This window comes from Parus major, chromosome 4 (genome assembly GCF_001522545.3).
Source record: "Parus major isolate Abel chromosome 4, Parus_major1.1, whole genome shotgun sequence".
In the NCBI taxonomy this organism is placed as follows: domain Eukaryota; kingdom Metazoa; phylum Chordata; class Aves; order Passeriformes; family Paridae; genus Parus; species Parus major.
The window spans coordinates 60,949,052-60,973,978 of record NC_031771.1 but is presented as its reverse complement, the minus strand read 5'-3'; the positions used below and the strand labels follow the sequence as shown (position 1 = coordinate 60,973,978).

Genomic DNA, 24,927 nt, shown 5'->3' with positions numbered 1-24,927 from the left:
AAACAAAAGTGATATGTAATAGAGATGCTTGTTGGTAGTTACTTACTCAGTTCCCTCCCTTTGGCAGAATTGAAAGGAATGGAGTACTCCATTATTTCTGACACACCAGAAAAGCATCTCTGAAATTACAGCAGATGTGGAATAAATGACTAATAAATATCACATAAATGATAGTGGCCTGGGCAGTGAAGGAGGAATCTGACATGCACAGTAACTGTATTTGGCTCATGACTCCTGTCAGATGATGAACTTTCAAGTAATTAATATGTGAATTAAAATGTCTGCAAGATAGTATGCCTTATATAGAACCTGTTTTTTTTAGTATGAAAATATGTACAAAGCCACTGCAAGGATTGTCCAGTTGTCATTGTCTGATTAAAAATTGTATAGACCTTTGTCTGATAAGAAATCTGCTTTTGCATACTGAAAGCTATTTGTTCACAAGCCAAACTATCATGTTTATTCATCAGACTCCTGGTTATAATGTTTTTTTCTCCTTTGTTAGTGAAAATGGTACTTGTTGGGTCACCAGACATTCAATATGGGACGATACTGGCTTAAGCTCATTAGCTGCTACTAGCGTGTGGTGCTTTTGTCCCCTTCTTTTCCCTGCCCTCCCCCCACTTTCCTTTTCAATAGATACAGAGTCATCTAGAAAAAGATAAGAGGTTGCTTTTGCTTTTCTGATACCATGGTCCAGCATGAGTGCACTTGATTTTAGCTACCAAATCGAATTGTATGCTCAGCTGCTTCAGGACCTTACTCTTAAAATTTGAACCAACCAGATCTTGTCTGTGATCTATCTTAGTTCATTCTTTCATGTCTTGTATTCTTCTTGTCTTCTAGATCTCCTTGCATTAATTCCAAACTCACAGCAGCACTACTTGGTTGGTGGTTGTTTTCTCCTTGCCCCTTCTTTTCTGCTGTGTCCTCTTCTCACAAAGGGCCTGGTCCTTTTTCTTCTTCCTTATAGTGAAGTGAAATAGTGTATAGTAAAGGTGGTGCAAAATGTGCCTGGCTTCAACTTTTATCTTCTTTCCTGAAACCCTGTGTTATTCCCATGTGTAGATTTTCTAACTTCTTTCATTTAAGCTGACCCCACAATGTAGTTTATATTTTTGCAAGGAGGACTGAGATTTGTGTCACTGATTTTGATCCCACTGGTTGTCCTAGAGATGGTGACTAACCTGCAAATTGCTGTCTACATGTCTCATCTCCCCATGGGATTTTATTTTCTGTCAGGTACTCACATCTGTTATCTTAGCCCATTATTCTACTTCTTACTTTAAGCCTCTACTCATTTGGTTCTATTAAATCTTTGTACAAACACAGTCTGTTTTCCATGTTTTATAATCTGTAGCTCCTGGTTCTGATACCTTACAGTTTCAAATTACTGTGTTTGTCTTCATTTTCCCATTTACTATTGTTGTGGATACATTAACTTCCTTTTACCAGTGTTACTCCTGGATTTGTTGTCGCTAGACTCCAGTGGTTTGAGGAGCCTTTCTCATTGCTTTCAGCTGTTTTTAGTGACCTGTATTAGTGAGAATCATTAACTAAACTTTCACTCACTGAAATTCTTGAAGTCTGTTTGTCTTCATATAGATTGGGAAAATCAAGCTAAATCTTAAATGTTCTGGGTCTTTCACTGCGTGGCCTTGTTGGTTTGTTTTTTTGTTTTTGTTTTTTTAGCTAAAAAGAGAATAACTTGATTTTTTTAAGCCATAGCTTTTAACTTGGTTATCTAGGGGTGATTGTTCAGAAAAGGCCTTGAAAAGTTTAATCTGGCTTAGGCAAGGGGTTGGAATAGATGATCTGAGGAACCCTTCCAGCCTTATTCAGTGACTATGACGATTTTTATGTTTTGACATTTTTAAGATAACCATTTTAATTCATCCACTGCCCTGAGATTGAGTGCACCAGTAACAGTCTAACTGGATTTTTTACTGCTTTTTTTGGAGGCGCACCTCCAGCTTGATGGCTTTGTAGCTGCGAAACGTACATGATGAGAAGAAAAGTTATGATGGAGCAGCACGGAACAAGCCGTGGGTTCCAAAAGGCGGATGGCCCTATCCAGGGATCCAGGATGAGCGGGTCCCGGAGCCGTCCCGGAGCCGCTGCTCGCCGAGCCCCGCGCCCACTGGAGGGCGCCGCGGCCGCGCGAAGCCGCTCTGCTGCCTCCGAGGGAATTCGGAGCTGAAATGCCCAAATCAGACCTCTGGTTTACTCCGTTAAGAATCCCTGGGAATGAAGTGCAGATTTAGCAACAGTTCGGTGTTTTGGTTGTTTTCTTCTTGGTTTTGGCGGTTTTTATTAGGAGTTTTGCATTCCGTAACTGTGTGACGTGCTTCCCAGCAGGTTTGCCTTTTGCCCAGAGATTTACAGAATTTGTCATTAGTTGTTTCTTAAGAGAAATATGATTTCATTTAAGCCTTCTGAATCACAGCTTGAAACACTGTAATGTTACATGACACGAGAGTTTGTCTCACGTCCATGTTTTCAGGGAAGATGTTGTGAAAGGCCATGAATTCTCTTTCAGTTTAGTAATTTATTCTGTTCTGGTTGAGTTTTGAGTTTCCATTTATCTCTGATTCCTCTTAAGGAGAGTTAATATAGCTGGCTGCTTTCTACTCATTTTGTCAGAGATTTTATTGGTAATTCAGACTTCATCTGACTAAAGAAAGAATAGGACTTTTTCTCTTGCAGGTTCACTTGGAATTCAGGTACACTTTTGCTATTCTTGCCTTGTTTAATGCCAGATTTTCAGACTGCTGTTTGTGCCTGGCAAGAGAAGGGTTTTCATCTCTGAAATGAGCCTATATAGCTTGTGTGGAAAGATACACTTTTATCTTGTAGATATTTTAGAGCAGCATGTTAGGGAGATGGGAGCATTTGCTATGGAGTGATGGAGTTATGATTTTTAAATATTTTTTCTGCATTTTTTTAAATGAAAAGGTTTCATGTTCATCAGCTGCTTTGAATTCAGGCTTGACATCCTTAAGAAGCTTTGCCATGCTACAGCAATGCTCAGTTATGAGCATGTTTACGTTGCTACTCCTGATGTAGAGCTATCAGAAATGCAAGTTGGAGGAATATGGCGGTTGTAAGCATTAGAACTGTGTGCATTAATAAACAAGGTGAGATTCAGAAGTGATTTCTTCCATAGCAACTGACAATGCAATAGTTATTCATCATGGGTTTTACTGCACTTTTTTGTAAGCACATGAGACTAGATTTGATGAAATTTTGATTTGATGTGACAGTCCTTGGACTTAATCATATATGAAATTGGTTACCTTGAGCATGGGTATGATTATTATTATTATGCTGAGCTTTAATAATATTTTTTTTTTCTATATGATGTATATACTGGACCCAGTATATACATCAGTATATATGAAGAATCTATGCATGTGAATTTCAAAAATTGAAACCATCATCTTGCCTGGTTTAGGAGCACAAAGGAGTGATTCTTCCAGTTTGCTATGATGTTATAATGTTGCAATAGGCAAGATTAGCTTTTAGAACCCTTAGAGAACCTGTTTAGGGCAGAAAATAGTGCAGTTTTAGCTTGCTTGTTTGCACATTTCTGTATGAAAAGTGGGTGTTAGGTAATATTGTTGCCATGAAAAGTCTGAAGTTCCAGCAGTTGCTTTGATCATTTAAATTTTGCCCACTATGATCACTAGCCTGAAGGATTTGCTGTTTCCCATTGGGCCGGTGTTCCTGGCCCAAAAGGCTGACTCTTTATTCGTTCTGGTGAGCAGAATGCTTTGGGAAATGTCTGGAGACTGAGCTGTAGTGTTGCTGCCAGGGTATGTTTTGATGGGAGGTTGAAGGTCTGTTTGTGGAGTGAGGAAGGGAAGCTTGTAATGCTGCTGTCCATAGTGTAGGTGCTACAGGAACACAGCCTGTGGGGTTTTCATGCTGGCACAACCTCTTGGAGATAAACTCATCTGGTTTATGTTGTTACTAGTGATATTATTATAGGTCTAACCTCTTACTTGTTTTATATAGTGCGGTACCTTTGTGTAATTATTGTAGGTAACATCCATGCTGTAGATGGTTAACAAATGGTTAAAATGCAAGCTGTGATTTTGCTTTCCACTTTTGATTTAATAAAATTAATGATTCATAGAGCTGTTTTCCTTGGACTTTTTTTGTAATGCATATTAACAGATATTAAGGCATTTTGCCTCTGAAGATTGTAAACAAAGCTTTTTTAGTAAAACTAATGAAGTACATTGGGTTTTATATTAGTGCTGATGTCTATCTGAATACTTTATAGCTTTTGACATTTCTTATTAAACATATTTTCTGTCTTTTTGTCTTAATATAGCAGTGTAAGACTGGAAACATCTGGGCTGAATGGACTTTAGCATCAAAAGAAGTTCTCAACTGTTAACTCAAAAAATTAACTACATCAAAATGAAGCAGGTACCAGAGATCCTTGGAAATAGCAATGGGAAACCTCAGAATTGTGAAGTGAATCGTGAATGTTCTGTCTACTTGGGCAAAGCACAACTTTCTGCCACTCTACAGGAAGGTGTCATGCAAAAATATAATGGCCATGAGACTCTTCCATTTATTCCAGCAGATAAATTGAAAGATCTGACCTCTCGGGTGTTTAATGGCGAGTCCGGGGCCCAAGATGCCAAGCTGCGCTTTGAACCTCAGGAAATAAAGGGAGTTGGAACACCCCCCAGCACTACTCCTATCAAGAATGGCTCTCCAGAAATAAAGCTGAAAATCACTAAAACCTACATGAATGGGAAGCCTCTTTTTGAATCCTCCATTTGTGGAGACAATGGTGCAGATGTGTCTCAGTCGGAGGAAAATGAACAAAAGCCAGCAAACAAAGAGAGGAGAAGCAGAAAAAGAAGCATAAAATATGACTCCTTACTTGAGCAGGGTCTTGTTGAAACAGCATTAGTATCAAAGACTTCAAGCACCACTGAAAAGAAGGTAGTACTTTTTTTATGTTTTCTGTCTTCTGTGAGGTTTGTTAATCATACAGGAATTTCAGTGTTTGTTCATCTTCAGGCATTTAGTGGGTGCTTCCCACAAACACGGAGTCATTTTCTATGCCTTGATTTGTCTCAACAAAGGACAGATGAGCTCTAGTTCTGGTACCTGTTTCTTCCCCAGGATAGGAATACCCCATAAATTCTGTTTCCATATCAATGATGTAAGTCTCCAGAGCAAATATCAGGGCATGTGGAAGTACGTGATATATGAAACAGAAATGTCCTCTAGACATGTAGCCAAGACCTAGTCAGGATGTGCACCTGAGCAAGGGAGCTGAGGAGGCCTCTACTTACAGAGATGGTCTTTAACTCCTGGAGAATGAGATATTCTGGCTTCTTAATAAGCAGAGGTTTCAGAAAAAAACCCTACCTTTTTCTCTCTTTCTGGTTCTGAATTAAAAGAAAAACAGTCAGTTGGCTAATCAACCAGCCTCTCTGCCATCAGATTTTGGCAATTGGAATATAGTTCCTCTGGCTATTTGTCATCTAAAAAGAGCTTGTTTTGCTTGCTATAACCCAGTGACTTATTTTAATTGAAAATGTCTAGATCTTACATTTGGTGTCATTAATTTTCTGGTCAAGCTTTTGGGGTTTTGCTTCTTTTAAACATTGGCAGAAATGGATATTTCACTTTTTTCAATTTGCCGTACAAAGCTGTTAAATAAGAATGCTGCGGGAAGCCCTTTTTCCCCTTTATTTAGCTTTTGTTGCTAGACTCCATTTTAAGGAATGTGGTTTGCAATAATTTTATCTCGGAGAAAAAACCCTGTATAGCAGGGATACTTCTATGTATATTAAGTTTCTCAGTGAATAATTCAGAAAGGTATTGTATAACAATGGTAAATGTTAATGAATGCTTTAGATTGTTTAAAGGTCCTGTTTTTGTACACCTTAACCGAACGTACATTACAGTTTTCTGTCAGCCGCAGTTATACGTGGAATTGTGGGTTGGAAAATACATCTAAGATCATCCAGTCCTACCATTAACACAGCCCTGTTGATTCTTTCTTCCAAGGTCACACATACAGAGAAGAAACACAGCTGCTGTTCTGCTGATTTTATTTACAGTTCTTTTCAATAAAGCTAAATAATAAATGAGTTCACAGAATTGTGTAAATGTGTTTCTGGGTATCAGAAATATTTATCATTTGTTTATGGTTTGAATGTATAATTTATCCTAAAATTATCACTACTCATGTTTTCAGGAATGTTGTTCAAGAGTTTGTTTTCCTTGATTTTATTAAGGAGAGTGTTTTAACACTAACTGGTTCAGACTTTTTTTAAACATGACTCAGAGGTAAAAGGTATGGGCAGAATCAATATTCTGAGTAATTCTTTCTCCAGTTCATTGTTAATGAGGATACATTGGACTAAAAGGTGGCATGTTTAATAGCATTAACAACCAGAGCATATTTATGTGGATTTGTTAGTTTTTTTCAGAAAAAGGAGTTGATATTTAATATGTTCACCTATGTAGTTTGTTCTGAAGCCTTTTACTTTGGCTGTCCATTAAGAGTGACCTTTAATCCTTCCTGGTGTGCAGTTAATTTAAAATGGAAAGAAAGATTTGTCTGGCTTCTTTGAGTTGTCTTTTGGGCAGAAATGGTCGGGAGAAAACCACGCCAGCGCTGTTTCCCAGAGTGGCACTCAGTGGCTGCTGAGTGATAGCGTTATTTGCTCCTGTGCCAAACCCCAGAGCTACCACACTACCGAATCAAGGGAACCGCCTGCTTGATCTCAGACCTTGCAATATTGCAACCCTGTTCTTTTCAGAGAGTTTGAAACAGAGGGTCACGCTTTTGGCTTCTTTTTTTTTTTCCTAGCATAGTGCACTTTAAATCACAAAGGTCAAAAGGAGAAGCATTTAAAGGTTGCAAGATGTTATTTCATGATGTAACTCCTTGATTGTGAAAATCCTGGGGCTTTTCTTTCTCTCATAGGTAGGGTTTGCAACTGTCAGGTTTAAAATAAGGAAAAACAAACATGAGGGAATGTGTGAAGGAGATTTTTCCAACATTTTTCCACAAGTACTTGTCAGGCTTGTGACATATATGTGTTTTCTTTGATGGTAACGGTAATATCTTAGCTTTGGTTTCAGGCTCTAGCTGTTATTTCATGGCCAGCATCCAAAGCCTTACTGTTAGTGCATCATACTGTGGTTTTATATAGCTGATTGTGGCTGCAAGGTGGAAATTAGGTAAATATCCTTAAAGTAAAAGCTGATTAATTTTGCGCTCAGATACCTGTTTATTGTAGGTCACAAGTTAATGCAAAACCCGTTTGTCTGGTTTTATTTTTCAGTTGGTTTCTCTCTCAATTTCTTGTTGTCCAGCCTCTTAGTCTTTTGATTTAGCAAAAATCACCATGGTTCAAATGCTGCCTTTTGTGTAGGGTAATTATATCTCTGTGTGATGGACATAGCAGATTACTATTGCACTGAGGTGAGAGGCGTATCACATAACAAATGTTCCAGTGCTCTGCTGTTGGGTGTTCTTGTTGTTTGGGCATTTTTTGTGAACAGAAATGAAGGCTGTTTAAAACTTGTCTGTGAGTTAGTTTTCAGCTGGGAATAAATGTGATCTACCCAGCTCTGACGTGAGTTAGATTTCTGTTGATAACCACCAGCTTTTCCAGGCCTCTGAGAAACAGCTGTAATGCTTTCATTTTCCCAGGGTAAAGGAGATAAAGTGGCACAACCTTTGGCTCTTTCCTCCTGCCTCCCTACCTCCCTCTTTTCATGGTTCTTCCGTCCACACCAGTATCTCTCTACCTGAGGAGTTTACTTTAAAATCCAGGCCTCTCATGATAAGGCTTGGTTTAGCAACTTCAATGCCAAGGTAGTGCACCCCTGAAAGTCCTGTTAAGGGTGGTGGGTATATCACGTGTTAGAGGTTTGAATGAACACCAGACTCCTGGGCTCCAGTCGCTGCTCATGTGCTCTGGGGCTGGGTTTTGTCCCGACTGCTTTTCATGTCACTGTTTTCGCTACCAGTGAGGAATGAGATTTTCTTACTCATTGCTTGTGTTAGAAGTGAAGCAGTCGTGTTTGGAGGAGAATGCCAGAGGTTTATTTCATATATTAATATGAAGTAATCCAAGTATGATCCCTAGAGGAATTCAGAGTTTCTGTATAGGAAACAGAGTACATACATCTACAGCTCTCAAAGCTGTGGGTCCCAGGGTAGGTCTGTGCACTCTGACCGTGGGAGCAGCTCAGTATTGTGATCCTGGCACATCTGAGCTGGGTCTGCAGAAGCTGGGAGGGCCTGCAAATGGCAATTTGCCCTTTTGGCTGGGCTTCCTGGCCTGCCTTCCCAGCACGGGTGCAGTAGCTCACAAAAGCAGCAGCACTGTGTCCAGAACAAACCTGGAAGTCCCCACTCTGCTCTGCTTGCTAGTTTAAGGTTTCCAGCTGCGTAATGTATCTACATGATCCAAAAACTGTACCTTCCACATAGCTTTCTATCTACTGTTCTTGTAGTTCTAGTATTATACCAGAAACTTGGCAGGTTTTTACTCTCTCTCTGCAGGATATGGCCTATAATGACCTTGCAGTAGCTACGTGGGGGGCAACTGCAAATTGCTGGAGAAATTCCACTAGTCCTTGTCATATGTTTATGTTGCAGTTTAATCTTCACAGAGAAAAACTTTCTGGCTAGCTCCATTGTATCCAATATCTGCATACTGGCAAAGATTTAAAAACCCAGTAGGGGTAGAACTGAAACAGTCTGAGGATGATCTGCTAATTGTGTCTGTGGTAACTAAATACAGGAACCTGGGGACCACTGAAGGTGATGATATTTCTCTGATGTTTGCATCTAATCGGTAGAGGCCAGCACAAAGCAACATGTTCCCTTTGTAATATTGAGAATTGAGTTCATCAATTTTTATCTTTTTTTTATCTCATTGCAGATGGTACAGCCAGATCCTGAGATTGCTCATTTTGTCTTAATTTCAAAAAAAAAAAAAAAAAGTAAAATAAGTATGTGTTTTCAGGGGAAGGGCTTTATTGTTTCTTATCATCAGTTGCACAAAATGTGCAGCTAAGCTACCACAGGAGTCAAGATCTGTAGCTGTAGGATAAAATAAACTCAGTTATGCTTTCCTTTTTAATAGACTGTCGTGAAGTATCAGCTCCTGTCTTCAGGTGAGTGATAACACAGCCTGTTTGGCTGATGTCACCACGATCCCAAAGGAGGAGTAATCCTAAAAATCTCTTCTGGGTGATCCTTTCAGGAGCAACAGAAATAATGTCTTAGCCTTTTTGGAAGAGTTTCTGAACTACTGTTTTGCATTAGCCCTTAGTAACGAATTAAGTTTAGCTAAGCCTTGAGAACTTGTTAGTGCTAAGCAGCTCATGATGTGCAGCAGTAATTGTTACTTCAGAACTTTAAATTGTTTTTTCTTAATGCCTCATTGGAAAAGTATCTTAAAGAACTACTTGTTCTTTAAGAAGCACCAAAAAACATACGGCATTATACTGGTTTGAGGGGAGATTAGAAGCTACGAGCACTCTCACAGTGGGTACAAAATTAATTGCAGAAAGCCTGAGTATTTGTTCAGGCTTTCCATACCAGACGTTGTGTTCTTGTATGTAAAAGTGGCTGAATTAAGTACACTTTTTACGTAAAACTGTTGTCTCAGTAAATATTACCTAAATACAGTTTTTGCCCTCTCTCTTCATAACACATTAGTGGGAGAATCCAAATCAAGTACGAAATAATATATTGAAGTGTTGAAAAAAATGCTATCTAAGAATAGCACTACCAAGTTGGATCAAGGAGTCATTTAATTCAGCACCTGAGCTTGGAGTAGGGTTCAGTGGAGGTGGCATAATGGAGAGTACAGATATCAAAAATCATAGAGTGATGCTCCTTTAGAATATATTCAACCTCCAGCAGTTTGTGACTCAGATTTCTGGAGCTGGTGACTTTGTATTTAATGGCTGTAGATGGCTAAATTAGTGGAAGGAGACCTTGGGTTCTTTTTGAGCCAGTTTGAGCTTTTTACACCCAGTACATTAAGTAACAGGGCACTAGAGCAGCTCTTTCACCTTTTCAATTTGCTACCTACTTGTTTTGCTAGATTCTCTCATAATTATAGAGAGATCATGGACTTCTGTTACTGGTTGTTGTATAGATTTGTCACAAACCTGCTCTGTTTTTAATTTCAGCCTGACCAGTCCTAGCGTGTTGTTCCACATATTACAGAAGCAATTCCAGAATGCTACTTCATGTTACCCTGTTTCTGAACTGTGCTGTCCTTTGAGTTCTGCTGTCTGTGATTTATTTGAGAATAAGGAACCAGAATAGTACAGGACATTCAAAATACAAATGTCTTGTGAACACATACAGTGGCATGTTAATGATTTTCTGGACTGTTCTCAGTTTCATTATTTTTCATTATAAACTGACCAGATGTAGCTAAGTAAAATTCAAGGAATGTCAGCATCTCTTGCATTTTTTCATATTTATCATTGATTTGTGTATTCCAAAGCTTCTCCTATTTTATCTGTTTTATTTTGGTCTTTTGGCCATTATGGTGGACATGACAGATGAAGTAAAGTGGTGAGTAAGCCATCTTTGGAAGAACTAACTTCCCTTTACATGTCAGCAGCAGATGGTGTTGAGAGATTAATGGCAGTTTCTGGTTTTATAAGTTGACCAGATTTATTTTCAGTCGTTGCACAGGTAATGCCATGATTTAAATGATTTAAAATCTCAGCTTTTCACTTTCCTCCTCCTGTATTGACCACTTTAGGTTGCTTTGGCAAGGAATTTGCTGCTAGTTTCACTGTTTGTTTTTTGGTTTTTTTTTTGTCCAAGATGTGGCAAAGCCTTTGTCACTCTGCTCATTGTTCTGCTTAACCAAAATAACGCCTGTCAGAGTCTCACATGTAGCAAGGAGTTAGGTCTGGAGTTCAGGGTTGTTACTTGGATTTACAGGCAGATCTTTGGGAAACATAAGTGATCTGTACCAGATGTAATTTCTGGCCCTTATAGTCCCCTTCTGTCAAGAAAGAAAGATACTTTGTATTAATCCTTCGGCAAAATAGCAAAAGCAAAATATTTTGATCTGTCTTGGAGCAGTGGGTTCAGCCTCCTTTGCAAGTTTTCTTGTTTTAGGGTGGATTTCATGTAGGGTAGATGAATTTTAGGTTCTCCAAAAGAGGTCTTTGTCCACAGACACTAATTTTATGTTCGTCTATTACCATATTTCATCATCTTTCTATTATAAATAAAGAGATTCAAGTGGGTTAACGTTTATGTTTTTGCTTTTTGTGGATGCCTAAAGTACCTACAGGAGTTGTGCTCCTATGCAACATAAAATGGCAGTAGCTAAAACTGTAGGTTGTCTATGATCAGAAATTAATTCCCTTCCCAGAAGGACCATTTTTAAACATTACTATTTTGGAAGCTCACTGGAAGAGGGAAAACAGAATCTTGCTTATATCTTTGTTAGACAAGCCCCAGTATGCATGCATGAGGAAGGGAAGTGAATTTGTGACCTCATAGCAGCAACTAATGCTAGAAAAGCTTGATTTTGTTTACTTTTGCTGTTTTGTTTGTTTGGTAAATAAATGTCAACTTGAGTGTATGTTGTGGATGCTTGTGATGAAGTGGAACAATTTGGGATCTTAGTTCTGCTGGAATTGACAGCACTTTGTTTACTTTTAGTGCTTTTGCACTGCAAAGATTGCCCTTTTTTAATATTCATGTGGGACTGGGGTTTCCCAGGTTTTCTGTATATTTTTATTTCTGGAAATAAGAAATGTTTCAGAAATAAGTTCAGCATTGCCAAGTTAAGATAATGTCTATCTGTTCAGGATTTTCTTGGTTGTCTTCCCCCCACCTGTTTCAGGCTTATTAACCACTGATTTGGCATTTCATCTGTACAAGAGGAGAGGACCTGCTAGGTATATGTAAGAGCAGAACCTGTGGAACTTCTTGTACCTGCCTTTAGGTATAGGAATTAATTTTAAAGGTCTGACCTCCAAAGCAAAGTAGTACTTGAACTATGTCGAAATACTAGTTAACTAACAGCCCTTTTATGCTAAATCAGCGTTTGTTCTGTTTAAGCTTAGTCAGCTGCCCTCAGAAGTGTTCTTGTTGTTTAAAAAAACATGATAGAGATAAGTCTCTGCCTTCATCAGAAAACAGTGTCCTATAAATCTAGTGTCCTTTTGGCAGTGCTGTCTGGACTTGGGTTTTTCAGTTTTCTAACAATACTAGGATTCAGAACATGTACCCATGCTGTCCTGGACTTTTGTGAGCTGACAAGAGGAGGATACCTGTTCAGAAAGTGTCTTGGGAAAACTCTAAGGGTGTAGAAGAGTGCTAAAGATAAGGTCCTGTTACAGATTCTGATCTTGAAGAATGTGAAACTGTGGTACATGCAGATAACAAGCTACATATGGATATGGCATTCTGAAAATCTGTAGGTATGCTGAGATGATTTAGCTTTCATTCTGTTATCCTGTGTGAAGTTCATATGGAAATTGTTCAGAAACAATAATTTCTCATGCCAGTGTTCCTCATGGCTCTAAAGTTATGTTTTTACAGACTTCTGTAGCATGTTGTATCCACACTGTCTTATATACCCAGATACCACATCAAAGGTTTAATCCTCTGAGGATGGATGAAGGTTAGATACACAGGATGTAGGCAGAAATCTTCCTCTGTTTCTCGGTATAAAAGGTGGGCTTACTCATTCTGATCAAACATTATCTAGTTTAAATTTCTGAAATATGGAACCTTTCATTAATAAGCCAGTAACTTAAAATTTAGGAGGTCATCTAAATGAAAATGCAAAAATTCAGTAAAACAGCTAAAAGAAACTAATCTCCACATTTTAAGAAAGACTGAGGATTGAGAACTGCTCCAGAACTTATATTTTACTGAATCTGTGAGTGATTGAATCTGTTTCTCTTCAACTCTTTACTCTGAAAGAAGAGTTGTGTCCTAGTTACTAAAATATCATGTTAAGTTTATGTCTGAAATACTGGCTTATATAGTGTTTGGGTAAAGGAGGGCTGCTGATTTGAGTAGACAGATTTGCTTTTAAATGAAATTTTCTCATCTGCTAGAGACTTGCTAATGAGAGAACCAAAGCCAGAAAAAAAAAAAATCATTGAAATGGAACCAGGAGTTTGCTGCTTGATTTGAAAGACAAATTTGAACTTCTGTCTTGTTTTAAAATCCACAGCCTATATTCTGAAACCCTGTCTAAACTTAAATTAATTTTATTGTCTTTTGTTTGCTTTCCCTTTTGGAGAGAAGGGTCCCAGATGGTGATACTCAACCTACTGTCCACTCACTGCTTTAGAAGAGTTTGTGGGAAGGAAACAAACCCATTGTCATAAAACTTAAGTGGTTTCAAACAGCCTCAGCCAGCACAGGAGAGTTTTCAGATCTGCAGTGATTTTCTTCAGCATTTTTTGACATTACTTTATGGCTTTACCATGTAAGCATGTTGAGGGGAAAAAATAGTCTGGATTGTGGCTGGAAGATGGAAATATATTGTCTTCTGGAAACAATTTTCCACACTGTCTGATTTGACCCCCTTTTTAGTGATACAACAAATTAAGTAATTGGTTAGTTGAAGAAAATGAAAGATAACTTGATGAAATACATTTAATGTAATTGCTCTCAAAATTGAATTGGAGGATTTTAGGTGAATCTCTAGTTTGTTATAATAAGCCAGTTCAGAATAGAGTTTGTTTGCTTTTCTGTTTTGATGCAGACATTTCATGTCTTCTTCCCCCTCAGTAGTCTTTAGTTCACTGTATATTTTATGAAGTTGTTGCAGATTTAATTGTGCAGCTATGGATGCAATGGCCTTTTGGGAGCTGAAGTCTTTTGAGTGCACTGTTGAAGTGTCCTCTTCTGTTTTCTTGAAGACAGAGTGTAAAACTTTGCCAGTTCACTGCTTCTTTCTTAGTTTCCTTATCCTTCTCCATTTTGTTGTAATAATTCCAGATTTTTCCTTAATCTTATGAGGTTCTGGTTTACTCTTTACTCTTCTGCTGGAAACATTCTCTCTGTATGCAGTGGTTTGCCAAGTATGTAATTGCACAGTATTCTTCCATTACATAGTGAACGGAATAGAACAAGCAAAAAAACTTTAGTTTTATTCTTAATGTGTTCAGTTACTTGTCATTTACTATCTAAATATACTCCCCCACATCCCAGAAGGTGGGAGCTATTTAGATAAACATAGGGCTTCTCAGACCCTTTGGGGATAAACAGATTTACTATAATGTGTGAATTCTAATCTTGAAAAAAAACTTTAAAAACCAGTTAGGCAGTTAGGTTTGTGAGGATACTGTATTTTTATAGACAGAATCACTTAGAATGAACACTGGCCATTGCTTAACAGACTTAAGGTGCCACATTTTTCATTTGAAGCAATAGTACATATTGAGGAGTTTGCATTGCTTTTGATCAGCTGTAGTTGTAATTTTGAGGTTTGAAGTGATTTGAGTTAATGAGATTTTTGTCATCAGTCACAGAGTGAGAAGCAGCCATTTCTTGGTGGGAATGACAGGGTGTCACTCTTGGGGACCATGGATGCATCGGATGCATCCCTGGGTTCCTTTGGCTGAAGAATGAACGTTGATTTGTCTTTTGTCACGCAAAATCCCTGCATTTTTCACAAAACAAGAGCTTTTCTAAGAACATAATTGTTATGGTGTTTTTTTGAGGAAGGAAGGCATGGGACTGTTGTCCTGTTACTTTGATTTTTTGTCTTTTAGGTTATAATGTCCTTAGTCATTGGGGAATTCAAGTGGCAAAATATTATAAAAACCATCTGTTCTCTTCTGTTGCTCCCTTCTCCAGACAGACCAACCACCTCTCCTGAACTCTGAAAATAATGGAGTTTTTTCTGCAACCATTTCCTTAGTTCTTTATCTGTGCTGATAGACAGGCAAGACAAGACAAAACATTTTCACTTCTATTTTCATTACACAGGTCCATGAGAGACAATAGGAGTTTTAGTTGATGAAGCACAGCACAAGTAGATAGCAGGAAGAGAAAAATAATGTGGGTTTGGTCAGCAACCAATCTTAGATTTTTCCATAATAAATCGTATCTTTTTCCACAGGAAAGAAACAGGTTTGACTAAGTTTGTTTGTTCTAACTTCAAAATACATTTTAATTGCATATATTCTGTTTAGGGGCCTTGATTATTTTGGTTTAGCTTCTTTGTAATGTGAGGAGCTTTGTTTTTCTCCTGGCCTGTAACTGGGCCTCCAGCAGTCTGTGTTTGTAGCAGGGCCTTCTGATACAGTGAAAGTGGAAGTTGTTTGGTACAGAGTGAAACTGAATTGAAAATGAAAACGGAAATACCAGGTATCTGCAGCTTAAACTGTTCAATATGTACTTCCTAGTTACATTACACAGAAAAGAACATTTACTGTTTTCACTTGTCTTAATTGTTCACACTTTTTTGTCCATATTAAATTCTTGTGATGTACACTTGACCAGTTCTCAGCATTGTTCTTTGTATAATCCCTTTGTGATAATTAGCAGAGGAAGGTTTTTTCATGATTTCTGTAGCTTTTCAAGTTTATGTAGTGAAGTAGTAGTTTTTTGATGCTCAAGGTAATTTGCAATAATTTTGAAGGGTTATAGTAACTCCTTGCATATGTGTGCACATGAGGGTATACACACAAAATAGCTGAAAGACACACAAATTACTGAGTACTTTTAAAATGGATAAAGTAATCTCAATGTGACACAACCTAATAAGCCTTCTAGGTGTTTTATAATAAAGTACCTATCTCCCTTGTTTACTAAACACTCATCATGATGTTTTCATTTCAGAGTCTACAAACAAACCTAAGGCTCTCCATAGAATAAAGATGCTGTCCTTAAATGAGTTTGGTTTTGGTCATTTTAAGATACTTTTATGCTGTGAAATGTCCTATTACTCATGGTCTGTTCTTCTGTCATATTCCTTAGGCAGATTAGAACTAAATGGAAGTTGATTGGATTCTTTTGAGCAAATGTAGCCAAAGTTAATTAAATACCAGTGTTTTTTACGGCCAAGCCACTTCTTTGGGTTGGTAGAATGCTGTCAGCAGTGTTGTAAATTCCTGTCAATCTGCTTGTCACTCATTGCCCATGAAAGTGCTGAGGGAATGACAAACAAATCTGTCATATGTTAAGGAAAGAGGAAAGGCATGCTAAATTTTGTTTTGTTTTTCAGTCCTTCTCCGCCTATTGCAGCTTCTGGCCCAGATGAGTTTTTGAGTATGCCGCTTCTCTTCAAGTTATAATTTCTCAAAGAAAAACTCAGTTGCTATAAAGGAATTACTCCATTTTCATGTTCCACATCCTCCTGGACAAAATAAAGTAGAAAGTCAGGAATTTCTGTGTCTGCTACACTGAGTAGTGCAGAGCCTGTGGAATGGCTTGTGTATTCAGTGTTAGAATTAGTCTGTGTGGGAGTCCTCACCTCAGCATTGCACATGTATGTAAATTCTCTGTAGTCTCGTGTTTGAAAGGGGAACAAAATCCTCAAATTCCTTAAAGTAGAAAAGTAATCTGATTCCCAAGCTGTTTCCTTCTGTTGTTTAGCATAACTGGTTTAAAGTTTGGGGCTAAGGTGACGCTGCAGTGGCTGAAGTGGGAGTTCCTCAGGCTACAGAGCTTGCCTGTAATTAAGGAAGGAGAGGTGGAGGAAATTCTGCAATTAAATGGTTTTAATTCTGGCAAAACTGCAGTAAAAGGTAATGGGATGGGGCATATGCAGGGTAGTATGTATATGTATATGCATAAGTATACAGACTTAACAGTGACAGAAGCAGAGAGTGTTCTGTGCTCCTCTGCAGCACAGGAAGCCTATTGACATTAGTGGCTAGGAGATCTAATTATAAATGAGAACAATTTCAAGAAATGAAGAGTCATGAAAAAGACACAAAGGAGCCAAAATTTGAGGGGAAGATATTATAAAATAGTTTGATTTATTTTTTTTTTTTGTGGAATTCCCATTGTTTACTGTTGTGATCTAAACCAGGAGTCTCCCATCTTAATGTGTCTGCTTAAGTATCATCTCAGGAAGAACTGGTCGGGCCTTGCAGGAGGAGGAGGTGTTCCCTGTCCTCTGATGCATTCACACAGCCCACAAGACTGTGCCTCTAGTCCTGCCTCTCCATCTTCCATGGGTGCAGTCAGATGCCCTGTGCTGTCTGACCCCATATTGTTATGAGTTCAGACTTCCCTAAACTGCAATTTCTATTTCCTTTGGGAGGAAAAAGGAAACTGCAAGCTAAATTATTTTTTTTTCCTATACCAATTTGTAACTTGACAGTGATCTCTTATTCTTCAAAAATGGAGAGAATACAAGTATCTCATAAAGAAGCTTCAGTCCTCAGTGTATGAGAAGAGAGATAACCATGAGGGGAGTGGGTGGCAAATTTGTTTAGAAATTATTTCTTTCTCCCCTTGCATTAATAATTAAAATAATCCTACCTGGATGCTGAAGTAAAATCTATACATATGACTGCATTTGGTTTGCAAAATGTTTCTGAGAGGAAGTATTAAAGAAACTGTTGATGTCCTACAGCTGCATGTCCAAAGTGTGTGCCAGAAATTGCACCTCATTGTTTACTATTGAGATACCTATTGCATACATCAGAGCAATTCCTGGAATGAGAAAATCAAATTCAACCAGAATGGTGTGGGAAAGTAAGATGGAAGTGAGCAAATGGTGATATTTTCTATAGACTTTTAAAAAATCTCATATGAGAGCTCCATGGATATAGAATGCTGTGTTGTATTTTGCAGTTCTTTTAAAGTATGAATGTTTTATCAATAGAAAAAAATCGTAAGTATGCCATAGATAAACCTTGCAGGTTTTGTCAGAGCCTGTCATTTTCAAGTTTTTTATTGTCATCCAGTTAGTATAGTAAAAGAATTCTGGGCATTTCTAAAATTTTGTGGAGTGCTTGCAGACAGATTGGAATGTGATATTCACCCCTGTTCTTCCACCCATTTTATATTATGCTGCAGTTAGAAGCAGTACTAGAGCCTTTTCATTATTCCAGCCAGCTCCCACTCAGACTGGAGTCATAAATCTTTGTAGCTTAGTTGCACTTTCTGAAGAATACAGGGAGTCATAAATTAAAAATGAGTTTCAGACTCCTCAGTAACTTTCACATTTCTGAAGAGTTGACTCATTGAAAAAAAATTTCATCCTACCTTTTCAGTTGGAATGCTGAAGTTGGTTTGTGTTTGTTAGGATGAATGTTTTTCTAGACCTGCCCCTGTCATATGGGCTTCTTAATTTTAAGCTTTTAATCATAACTTAACATATCATGTTTAGCTGCTAGAAAGAGCATTTGATTTTTCACATCTGCTCAGAATCTTTTAGATCTGTTGAGAGTGCTGGACTTGAAGCAAATTCACAGGAGGGATTTTCTGACAGTCTTAGAGAATCCTCCGAGAGCCAAAAACCTTGAGACATGGGAACATAGCTCTAACTGGAGTCACATGAACCAGGTCTGAATTCATCAGAAAAGCTGAATCATTGGATGAGTAATTGTCCCTGGCAATCAGAGGACACAGCTTCATGTATGTTTACCAAGCAGAGCTTTAAAAGCTTTGAGAAATGGATTTCTGAGTATGTTGAGTTTTAGGGATTTTGACTGCATGTACTACCTCTGTGTTTGAGTTGCAAATTAATCTCTATGCAGTTGCAGCACATCAAAGATTTCAGTTGTCTGTGTTTGGAAAATAATGTGTAATTATTTATGGAAGAATTATCTGGATTTGAAAATCTGTGCAAGGTGAAGTGATCTATTCTGATTCAGCGTAATGCTCCAAGTACTTGTTTCTAAATTCTGAATTTCTGCTTTCTTAACTATCTTCTTTCTTTCCTCTTGCCACTTTTAATTAATTTTAGCTGCCTTCTGAATGATAAGCTGGTATATACAAGATGAATGATGAATGTTGCATATAAATTTAGTACTAGAAAATTAAAAAGGAGATCCAAAATACGTGATTTTATAAAATATGTGATATGTCTGTAATGAGATACCTTCTGTGCTTACCTAGGTAAAGGTGTACTCTATTTATATCAAATAGAACAGATGAATCCAAAAAGACAAAATGCAGCCAACTCTGTGAAATGAATTTTAGTTGGTGAATAGATGTCTGTGTTGCTGAATTTTGTTATGATGTAGTAAAAATACATCTGTCATAGGGGAACATGAAACACCTGTGTACCTATCCCTTGAAGTGGAAATAGTTCTGTAATTGTTTTCCAATAGCTAAAATAGCTTTAGAGCATCAATGGAGCACTCACAAACTTTTACTGCTAGAATGGAACAGAAAAAAAATCTCACAGAAGTATATGGGGAATGGTTCATGTTACAAGTTCTCAGTGTGTGAAAAAACAGCTGAAAGATGGAGGGCTTGGGGTTTTAGAACTGGTTATTTATGTAGTTTCTATTCAGACATAAAGACAGTATTTCAGTCTGTTCTCATCTGAGGTTTTTGTTTGGTTTTGGTTTTTTTGATGTTATTTTAAAATCTAATAGTACATTTGTGTGCACAGCACTTAACTTGATTCATAATATTCAGTAGAGAGGGAGGTTGACTCTTCCACATTTACATCCAGTGCTCAGGTAATGTATTTGGAATCAAAGTAAGCCTTCCTGATGGTCTCTCAGCAGTTATTTGAAAAGATAAAGGGAAACCACAGCTTACTCGCTAATATTTCTAATTAAAAACAAATCCGTAACTGGAATGTGGAATTTTTTCACTGTTAGAGAGCAAAGGCTATGACTTAAAGTTTTCATTACACATGAAATGCAATAATTGTTTACTAGCAAACATGACAGCTCTTTATTCTTATGAACTGTTTCTTATTTTCCTCCTTCTATCACCACTGGTGCATATCTAAAAAAAGATGATGATCAGTTTGGCTTTTTTTTTTTTTTTTAATCATTTAAGGCTCCTGCTAAGAGAGATGCAACTCAAAGTACCATCAAAGAGGAAAAAATCCATCTGTTGAAGTATAATATAGGAGATCTAGTGTGGTCAAAAGTGTCTGGTTTCCCCTGGTGGCCATGTATGGTTTCTGCTGATCCTGTTCTCCATGCCTACACTAAACTAAAAGGTATGTTATTCAGATTCCTTCAGGTATACAAAATGATTCCTTTGGAAGAATTCTGTTCTTCATGTATGCAGTTGATCGGCAACTTGTCAACAGGAATGTTAAAATCATGTAAATGCTGTTTGTGAGCATATATAGCAGTGTGTCTTTTAACTTGAGTGTTCTCTGAAAGATACCAAAAATGTGATCTGTCAAACTGTGTGGAGTCTTGTTAAAAAAAAGGGAAAAACCAAACCTGTTGGTGTTTTTCATTGTTTCCGTGGAGATGCTTGGTGAATTGATACAGGCTAAAAGTTTTATTTAAGCTGATGGGAATTAAATATTCCTGATGATTCCAGTTTACTAAAAGCAATCCATAATTCAGGCAACCAAATTTTCTCTGATTCATAGTCAATACTGGTATCTACAGACAATTATTGGTTGATTTTAAATGCAGGAACTACCAAGTGTTAATGAAATTTTTAGGTGTGAATCTGTAAAATTTCTTAATCTCATTTTCACCTTTGTTCTCTGTTCTGATACCTGAAACTTTTGAGGCTTGGTATCAATAAATGTTTAGACTACACATTAGGAAAGAGCTGGAAGGGCTGAAGGCAGTGAAGCATTGGGGTGGATTGACCAGAGAAATGGTGTGATCTCATTCATAGGAGGTTTTTACGAACAAATTGAATTACTGTCTCTAGGATTGTAGCTGGATTCAAAATTGGTAGTAAACTAAATGGCTTCTTGAGAACCTTTTCAAGCATTCATAATACAGTTTTGGAATGTTTTTTATAGACTCCTCAGACAAATTTTCCTTGTAGCAGTCTGATTTCAGAGTTTGGATTAGGCAGTCCCTGTCATTATTAGTCTCTGGATTACTAGGTCTATTATGACATAAAGAGATGGATTTTGAGAGTAGTAGAGCTGTTTATTTGTTCCTTACAATTACTCTGTTCCTTGAAAGAAGCAAGGTTTATGTTCATTGTCAAGAATCTTCATGGTACATCTTTATCAGAAATTATGGATCCATACCCAGAAAAACCCAATACCAAATGTCTGAATGTGGCCTGGGAAGCACTAACAGAAAGAAGAGCCCATGTACTTTGTAATGTTAATTTTACTCTCTTCGAAGTAATGGGAATGTTGGTGATTTCTCATATTTGCTCTGGAGTTGGTTTGGGCCTGCCTTTTCTTGAGGAGTTTAGTCAGGGTCTGGGCAGCCATCCTGACTATTAAGTGCACTCTGATATGTGTCTTACCTTCCACCTACTCTATTATTTAGGCACTATCATAAGTCTCTTCTTGCAAAAAGGAAAGGTCTTTCATCAGGGAGTTGTAGAAATACTGAGCTACATCTCTGTATTTCTCATTTCTAGGCTTAGGTTCAAGTGTTTATAAAAGTCTGAATTTCTGTGTGTTGATACTTGATTTGATCATTCCAGCTGATTAGGCTTGATAAAAATTAATAACTTTCAACTTGTGGGAAAGTAAGAAAGTCTGTACTGAGTCTAGCTAAAGCTCCATCTCATTGAATATCCTGTCTCTGGCTGTGGTCAACCACAGATGCTCAGATACAGAGAAGCACCAGGGAAGTGGTGGGTTCCCAGAACACTCCCAAACTGCCAACTAGTTGTTTCAGGATTCTGTGGGCCAAAAATTAAGTTTCCCTATGTAACAATGTAATTAATGCATTATTTTATCCAGGACCATTGGTACAGATTCAACTCTGAGAGGATATTCCCCACTAGGTTTAGTGACTCCAGTGGCAGGCACTATAATTTAGTCTCCTTACGGCTGTCCAACTTTACAGTGCAAAAGGAGCACAGACACAAAGCTGCTTGGAAAATGGGCTCTTGGCAGCTCTTTACAGGTGGTTGGAAACATGGCCTGTGGCATCTCTGTGTGCAGCCAGGGCATCCTGGTAAAATAGACAAAGTCATAGATTAACACACAAGAGCTCTGTAGTCACTCCTTAAACACTTTCTTGATGAGCACAAAGTAATTACTGTGCAAGAGAACTGTTCCTGACTGTGCATCAGGAACATATGTTAGACTACTCATTGGATGTGTGATGTTTACAATCTCAAGACTTTGCCTCTGCCCTTCCTCTAGATTCTCCTGTCTGATCTCAGACGAGTCATTATTGTTCTTGTAGTTCTCATAGATGTTTTTATATATAGCATAAGTTTGTAATTGTTATAAAACATCACATGGATATATTAAAATTTTTGCCCATATCATTAATTAGATTGATTTCATATTACCCTTCCAGATACCACATTTTACAACAAGATTATTCCCCTATTAAAATAACCATCAGCTGAATCACCATGAAAAGAAAGTTCTTTCTAGCTCTGGAAATCCCAAAAATAGTGTGTGAAGCAATTTCATAGATCTGTTTGGTGACTAAGCCTGAAAACATGTGGTGTCTTCCTGTTGGAATCTAGACCTAGTTTGAAGTCATCTGTAACAGAGAATTTTGGCTGTTATTTGTACCTAGTGGGTGTCCATCCTCACTTGAGTTCCTCTGCTGTCCAGTCTATGTGTTGGACAAACTGGTGTGGTGACACTGGGGGAGCCACAGATACTGTAGGGAGCAGGATCTAGCAGGATTGAATTGCAAGCACAGAAATGGGGGTTAAAACATTTTCTATTTTTAAAGAAGACCATAATTTGAACACTTAGCAAATCTACAAGTTCTAATGAGCAAGGTGTTAGAGGACATCTTAATCTGTGATCTCTTACCTCAGCTTTTTAGAAATTCATTATTAACTAACTATGAACCCTTTGATGAATTTTGAAAGTGGCTTATTCCCCCTTCCCTGTGGAATAGCTGAGACCTTTCAAAGGGAGAGGTTGTACGCCTGTATTGTACCACAGCAAGACAATATTCCTCTTGTTTTCCTAGGAGAAAAAGGGGAATATTTTTTGTTTTAGAGGAAAAAAAAAAAGTTTCTTATTTAGGTTTCAAAATTGGACTCTTATCACTCCACTCTCCCTTCCACCAGCCAAATCCTTTATTTGATTATTTAGATTCCTGAAAAATCTTGATTGATTTCTTGGATTCCTGAAAAATCTTGATTAATAGGAAGTTTTGATTGCAAGGGTTAAAACCAGATGAAGTATCCATCTGAAGTATGTTTAAGAATATTAAAAGATAAAGTTTAGGAGACTCAGAGAGGAGGCTGAGTGCAGAAGCTTTCCAAGCTATGGAACTTTCTCAGTGTTCATTGAGAAATAAATGCTGAATTCATTTTCAGGAATACCCAGACTTACATGTAAAGTTAATATACATGGAAAACTGACAGATGATTGTAACCTCGAGTTAATTTAGCCAAGCATGTTCTTGCTGGGAATTAAACTATTGAGCTTTTGGGTCAGAATTCATACATTATATCTCAGACACTTTCAGGCTGTTTTAAGTGGTTTTTTGAAAGGTTATCCAGTTTTATTGTGCTTTTGTTATGGCAACTGTAGCAGCTTACAAGACTTCAGGTCTGAAGCAGAGACTTCCCAGAGTCTGTATTTTAAATACATGTGCTTTTTTAATTTTCAGGACAGAAAAAGAGTTTTCGTCAATATCATGTTCAGTTTTTTGGAGATGCCCCAGAGAGAGCCTGGATATTTGAGAAGAGCCTGGTGCCCTTCAAAGAAAAAGATCAGTTTGAACAATTATGCCAAGAGAGTGCAAGACAAGCCCTCACTAAAGCAGAGAAAATAAAGGTAAGAGGTTACCAAATCAGGCAAGACTCAGAGTTTTTTATTTAAACATTACAGGTATGTACAGATATAACAGATATAAGTAGGTATTATAAAAATTTTAAAGACTGCTTGTTTCACAGGAGCTTGGAGTCTTACATTTCATTTACAGCTGCAAAGGATGGGGTGATTTACCACTGTTACTCAGTAAAAATTAGTACTCTTCTGTCTTGTCATGGATTCATGTGTGGTATTAGTACTACCAAATACAGCTCCATTTGAGCTCTGAATTACAGATCTGCATGACAATTACTCTCTTGGGATTGTTTTATGTTAGTGTCAGCATTTTGAAATCACAAGCAGGCAGATTCCTCTCACGGTTGTCTCCTCTTGCAGATGCTAAAGCCCGTGTCAGGGAAGCTGCGGCCGCAGTGGGAGATGGGCGTGAAGCAAGCCAGTGAAGCCGTGGCCATGACAGTGGAGGAGCGCAAGGCCAAGTACACCTTCATCTATATCAGGGACAGACCTCATCTTAATCCTCGAGTGGCAAAGGAGGTTGGCATTGCTGTGGAACCCTTGGAGGAGATGGATGAGTCATCCTACTTAAATGAAGAAACCACTCCAAATCTGAAATCGATGAAGGAGTCTGGCATTCCCAGCAAGAGGAGGAGAAGGACATCAAAACTGTCTGCCACTGATGATACTCAAGAGAGCAGTCAGTTGGAGGATAAGAATACTACTCCTCAAAAGTCATCTGAACAGGCAGAATCCAAAAGAGGGATAGGCTCCCCTCTCAATAGAAAGAAAACTCCAGCATCTACTCCACGAAGCAGAAAGGGCGATGCAGTATCTCAGTTTCTGGTCTTTTGTCAGAAGTACAGAGATGAGGTTAGTCTCTTTTATTGTTGATTTTATTTTTTTTTTTATTATTTTTTTAATTGTTTTTATTGTTGATTGCCTTTTCTCTTTTCTGTACTTAAAGAAACGTCTTTAGTAAACAAAAATTAGTTATTATTGTACAATCCATAATACTCTGGGTTTGACAAGGTATGCCTGCATCAAATCTTATTCTAGACAGAAATAGGGGGAAGGGGGA

At 37.9% G+C, this 24,927-nt stretch overlaps 1 protein-coding gene across 12 annotated transcripts in view; it reads left to right on the top strand.

The window, feature by feature from the left end:
• NSD2 (nuclear receptor binding SET domain protein 2) overlaps nt 1–24,927 on the top strand; it is a 98,985-nt gene that overhangs the window by 34,270 nt on the left and 39,788 nt on the right. For 8 of the 12 annotated variants that reach the window (XM_015623895.3, XM_033513745.1, XM_033513744.1 and 5 more), the window contains 4 exons: nt 4,340–4,965; nt 19,988–20,153; nt 23,689–23,855; nt 24,228–24,719. In XM_015623895.3, the coding sequence (XP_015479381.1) occupies nt 4,369–4,965; nt 19,988–20,153; nt 23,689–23,855; nt 24,228–24,719 (1,422 nt within the window). In that variant the 5' untranslated portion in view covers nt 4,340–4,368. Of the gene's footprint in view, nt 1–3,628; nt 3,760–4,339; nt 4,966–12,205; nt 12,469–19,987; nt 20,154–23,688; nt 23,856–24,227; nt 24,720–24,927 lie in introns of those variants that run through there. The other 4 variants (XM_015623900.3, XM_015623897.3, XM_015623903.3 and 1 more) reach the window with 4 other exon arrangements.